Source organism: Lytechinus variegatus, chromosome 8 (assembly GCF_018143015.1).
Source record: "Lytechinus variegatus isolate NC3 chromosome 8, Lvar_3.0, whole genome shotgun sequence".
Classification (NCBI taxonomy): domain Eukaryota; kingdom Metazoa; phylum Echinodermata; class Echinoidea; order Temnopleuroida; family Toxopneustidae; genus Lytechinus; species Lytechinus variegatus.
The window spans coordinates 37,507,324-37,513,525 of record NC_054747.1 but is presented as its reverse complement, the minus strand read 5'-3'; the positions used below and the strand labels follow the sequence as shown (position 1 = coordinate 37,513,525).

Here is a 6,202-nt window from a genome sequence, read left to right as displayed (position 1 = left end):
CTTTGTGCCTACTGGCATCACTTTTGAGAAAAAAAATGAAAAAAATTTGTTATCCGGGGTGCCCTGACTGAAAACGTAAAAAATCCAAGATGGCCGCCATTTCGGCTAAAAAAAGACATTTTTGGCTGTAACTCGGTCATTTTTTGTCTATTGTAATAGTTTTGGTGTCTAACCCCATGTTTTAGGGGTCAAAGAAATTGAATATGACATTTTTAGTGTAAAACCTAACCTTCTACATTAAACCCACATTTCCCCCATATTTTATGTTAAATTTTCCCTCTCCTTCACTCCTACCCCAACCGCAATTTTTGTACTTTATTTTCTGTATTTTCTTTAAGTCATACTAGCTATGATACTACTAATAATAAATTCGAGCTACTAAAAGTTTTTTTTCAATTTAAACAATACATCGAGAAATATACCAAAAACTACATACATTGTCGTGCAGATACATGTACCAGTATGTGGCTAGTGAATTCGGAGTCGGCATACATGCCCGGCATGCATGGTAACTGTGGAGCCAGTACTAATACTGTATCTGCTTTAAAGTAACAATTATTTGGTCATCAGACCTCTAGTCAGGGAGAACTATACAGTTCCACTGTGGGTATACATATTTAATTGTAAAATGATATGCTTATTGCCAAGCACAAAAGTAATGTTTCTGCTGGAAGATGTAGCCCATGAGCCAATTACATGTACATTATGGGTACATAGAAGAATCTGCATCGGCATTACTGTCTGTACATCAGCTTGCCTTGGCCATTTCTAGTGCTAATGCTGATCTGCCCCTTTTTATCTTTGAAGTACCGGTATCTTTCCATGTGCTCGATTTCATATCCCTCACGATGTTAGGTATACCAGTTTCGTTCATCGTCGTAATCCCATATCACACTCACACTGCAGAACTCATTGATGCCACTTCTTAGTCTTTGTCAGTATTTTCTTCAAGGTTTGAATGGGCAGTTGACTGTGTGATCCCATTGGATGACTTTAGATTGAATGCATGTCATCCTCAGTAGGCAGTAAGGGGTAGGGAGATAATCAGACTCTCCTCCAGTCAATAGATGAGTCAAGTTCACCTTCATTTCTGTTTCACATACGGTAGTTGGTTGACCTTATACAAGTCTTGGCGCACCAAGTAATCTAGATGGGATGTGTTTCTGCGATATGACAGCTCTGCACGTAACATAGTTTTAAACTTGGTTGAATCCTGGGTATCCTGAAGCTCATCAACGTTTGTTAATGGACCTCCCCATTTTTTACATTTCTGTAACAGCCTATATGCACATACATGTACCTGGTACTCTACTGCTTGTTGTGCTTGGGCCACATTCTGCTGAAGATTTTCCTGCGAGAGGATGTTTTGCTCTTCCACCCATTTCTGCTCACTCTTACCCAACATTTTTGCAGTGTTATATGGGTCACTGTTTCCAATGTACTACACCAGCCTTGTTCAAGGTCATATCATCTCAAATACCCTTAGCAGTGAAGTTTCTATTAGAGCAGCAGCAGAAAGCTTTGCTAGTTTGTCAAACTTTGACAGATCCCGCTCACACTGCAAATTGTTTGAAGGTAGATTGACGAGATCTTCTGGTGTGAGTTTCTAGAGTTCAGTTGCTTTAGATTCTGCAAAACCTGTTTCTGCTGTTTGCTTAAATGCATATTCACCTCCTCTCTGAATATCCAAATCTTTGGCAGCTTGCTGACACATTTGCTGCAAATACATGCCTACAAGGTCTCAGATTTTTCCACTTGGAAAGAGTATGGTACCTTGTATGAAGACAGCATGTCTGTCTTGTTATTCAGCATATCATTATGAAGACGTGGGAGGATGGTCACTAGATCATTCTGTGAGCTGACTTCCACCATGTTAAGGATTTCAGGGTTATGCAGTATGTGAACCAGGCCATTATCTTCAATCATGACTAAGTCACACTCAAGGTACAGATGGCATGCTTGAACAAGTAGGCTGTTGGATTCGATGTTCTGCAATGTCGCCTCATACTCCGGGATGTGATATAGAATGACTGCAGCAGTGTATCCCATCTGAGCAAATTGATGTTCATTGAAGAGGCTGTGCTTCTTTGTTTTTTTCCTGCAGATGCAACCTCACTCTCGAAGGTCTCCCACATGGATGACCTGTGTCCGTCCTAACTATACTTTATTGTCAGTGCCTGTAATGCTGCTACAACCGACCACTCTTCTTGAGGAAGGATTTCAGGGTCGGCATGTATGGCATAGTATGCAATTAACTTTTCACGTAGCCCTAACTTGACTTCATGCTGAACAAGGGTAGAGATAATATTGCCTGCATCAAATATCTCACATGTGTGACTCACATACAACACATGTGTAGAGGGATGTGCTGACTGTTAAGAGAAGCTCCTATTTGATGTTTGTAATAGTGGGGAGATCGAGTGGTATATTACATGCGGTGATAAAGGGAGCTGTGCTGGAACTATTGTGCATAGGCCTACCTTAATACAAAGTGGATATCATTTGGGATAATGGGCATGAGACTAGAAGAAGAAAAAAAGAAAGCTTAAACTGTTGATTGTGATGCACATGTCATCTGTAGGAATTCATATTGCAAGAATTCGCATTTTGGAGAAAATAAGTAGAAATTTGATTAAATACTGATATAACATGAATTTGAACAGTTAATATATTAAAATGAATACCATAAATGAGTTCAGTGACCCCCAAAACATAGGTTTAGACACCAAAACTAGGCTAAAAGATGAAAAAATGACCAAGTAATGGCCAAAAACATGTTTTTTAAGGCAATCCGGCGGCCATCTTGGATTTTCGGGTTTTTCGGCCAGGGCACCCTGGATTTCACATTTTTTTCATTTTTTTTTCTGATTATGGTGTCAGTGTGCACTAATTCATCAAACTAAGGTGTGATGAGCATGTTCTGAAAATGTCACCCTCTATAGCCCACCTCTACTGACAGTACACAGTACAGTAGTGTGTGTGCAGATATATGTGACTGTATCACTACTATTCATGCACATACATGTGTGTATAGCCATACACACTCAAGGTTAGTGTTGTCTATGAATGATCATATCATTACTCTTTGCTGTGCTATTTCCAATTGACTCATGAGTGTGAAATTAAGTTTGAAATTGTGCCAGTCATTCTAGAATCTGAATCTAGATCTTAAGTCAACCAACCTAGTTACATAAAGTAAAATAAATTAGCAAAGTATAATCTCAATCATTCACTCTCATTTTTCTAGCTCCTCACTTCTTCTTGTTGAATGTTCTCCAGACCTTTGACCTTTTCTTATTCTTTCTTCCCTTTTGTTCTTTCCCCTTTGTTTTTCTGCGCTGCCAAATTAGGTGACTGAACGATAGGTCTGTTGTTAGACGGTCAATAATTTGTTATGTTTTATGTTAATTAGAATATAATTCAGTGAGTGAAAACTGAAGTGAGTAAAGAAAGTAAATAACAAGTGTAACTTGCTCTGGATATACAAATCAAGCAAATCCTGGGTTATAGGGCCTAGTAACAGATCTAACATCTATTACACAATTAATGGATAGGGAAAATAAACAGGTTAAAAGAATTGAATAAGGAAAGAAACAGACTCTTAATACAAAAGATTTTGAAATATAAACATTTATTACTAATACTTGAGACTTACGCATAAATTAAACTAAATAAATAAGACTAATCAGTCAAATCGAACACATGAATAAGTAAACAAATAAAAAAAAAAAATAATAATAAATAAATAAATAAATACAGGTAAATAAAGACACACCAACAAACTCTTCACTCTGGATCTTATAGATAATCTTAAATATAAACACATGGAGTAATGCATAAACAGTAAAAGATTTATTTGAGACATAACCAACAACAACAACAACAAAAAAAAAATAAATAAATAAAAAATAAAATATTATTCAATTTAACATTGAATATTGGGTTTTGCTACATTCTTACCATGGATCGAAGTACATATTTGAATCACTTTACTGCAGAATACATTGGGAGGTTGTGTGAGTTGAATCATATTGATGTGATTAAAGTAAAAACAAAAGAAGAAAGAATCAATTGCTTAAGTCAGTTACCACAGATGATTGAAGAGACTACTCCATCTAGTGCTCAGCCCAGTCAGACAGGTATGAGTGCTGAAGATTTGGCTCGCTTGATGAAGGAGATGGAGATGTCTCGTTACCAAGAGACCAAGCAGCTATGCGAGTCTCTGATGAAGATGACTGTAAGTCCACAGGCTAAGGTAGAATGTAGGTTACCAGGGCTCCACAGACTAACAGGAGATGATGATATATCATGTTATCTCAACACTTTTGAACGTATGGCAACAGCGGAAGAGAGGCCTAGACATGAATGGGCTAAACTGCTGGAACCGTACTTGACAGGGAAGGCCCAACAGGCTTTTCACTCCTTGAGCTATTCAGAAAAGGAAAATTATGATGCTGCTGTACAGGTTATCCTACGGAGGTATCAGCTAACCCCGGAAGCCTATAGAGTTAAATTCAAAACCGATAGTAAACAAGGTGAAGAAACCTTTGAGGAATATGCAAACCGTCTCCAGGACAACTTCTGCAGGTGGCTGGAAGTAACGCCTTCTACGTTTCACAACCCTGAAGTCAGACGGTGCTTTGATCTGATCATGATTGATCAGTTTTTGAGCACTGTGGTTGATGAAACATTACGGCTGAAACTTAGAGAGCGCAATGAATGCTCACTCATTGCCTTAGCCCGCACAGCAGATGAGTTGCTCTTGCATAGGCGAGCTAATTCAGTAGCTCGCAGAGATGAGGCAAATTTCAGGAAGAAGCATGGTGGTACGACTGATAGTCGTCCAAACACTGCTAGTTATTCCCAAGGTCATACTAACTCAAATCCTAACCGCAGAGGGACATTTAATCAGAATTGTTACCGCTGTGGCCAGCTGGGGCATAGGATTGTGGATTGCCCCATGCCACCCCCAGTAAGGTCTGCCAAATACACCTTCACACCCAACACACAAACACCTGCACCAAACACAATACAACATAGTTCAGAAACAGGCAACTGTAACTTTGTAGCTCCAGAAGAGTTAATTACTCCTAACTTGTCAGATGTCCCAAAGAAAGGACTACCCATGATGGAACTTGTTCTGAGAGGAGAGACAGAAGCACATGTTAAGACATATGGGCTAGTAGACTCTGGGTCTACGGTTTCGCTCCTGCCATCAGATCTCTGTGACAAGTTGTCTTTACCTGTGACCCCTTGCAGTGAGGGTACCACTCTGAAAATTCTCGGAGAAATGACCGTGACTCCACATGGGGTAACAAGTGCAGAAGTAGAGTTCGGAGTTAGTACCTTGCAGGTTAAATTTCAGGTAGTCAAGACGTTGCCAGCTCCAGTTCTTTTGGGAGTGGATTTTGCTCATGCAGTAAAATTGGTATTGGATTTTGGCGAAGGGTGCTTTGGAACCAGTTTCGGGGTTGAAAAACCTGTAAAGTTTCCTATGCTAGGAATGCAGTCTGGAGAGCCAGAGTACCCAGATTATGAACTCGACGAGGGCAGGGATACTATCCCTGTATCTTGTGGAACCAAGTTAGATGTTTCAGCTACTGAGCAGGCAGAGCTTGAGTCACTCCTGGGTGATTTCAAGGATGTTCTTTGTGACATTCCAGGTTTCACAGATGTTGATTGCCATCACATTGATGTGGGTGACGCTACACCTTCTCGTTCACATCCTTATCGGATTGGTCCTGAGCGGAAAAGAGCCCTAGATGAAGAAATATCGAAACTCTTGGAATGTGGGAAGATAGAGCCCTCATCATCTCCCTGGGCTTCCCCTGTTGTCATGGTGCCGAAGAAGGGAGGCACTTATCGCATGTGTGTAGACTAACGCAAGTTGAACTCTGTTACAAAGATTGATGCGTATCCCATGCCGTCAGTCGATGACATCCTCCAGTCTTTGCATGGAGCTCAGGTGTTTTCTTCGTTAGACCTGAAAAGTGGTTATTGGCAAATGGGAATGGCTCCTGAAGACCGGGAGAAGACTGCCTTCATTTGTGAAAATGGTTTGTTCCAGTTTAAAGTCCTGCCCTTTGGGGTTGTCAATGGGCCAGCTAGCTTTCAGAGATTGATGTATAAGGTCCTTGGGGATCTCATTGGGAGGTGTTGCTATGTCTACCTAGATGATATTGTATGTTTTTCTGGTAGCCCA

At 40.1% G+C, this 6,202-nt stretch overlaps 1 protein-coding gene across 1 annotated transcript; it reads left to right on the top strand.

Moving 5' to 3' along the window:
• The first annotated feature begins 4,093 nt into the window (after positions 1–4,093).
• On the top strand, positions 4,094–5,881 carry LOC121419696. The gene has a single exon (XM_041614156.1). It carries the CDS (start codon positions 4,094–4,096, stop codon positions 5,879–5,881), a length of 1,788 nt encoding a protein of 595 aa, XP_041470090.1.
• The last annotated feature ends 321 nt before the right edge of the window (positions 5,882–6,202 follow it).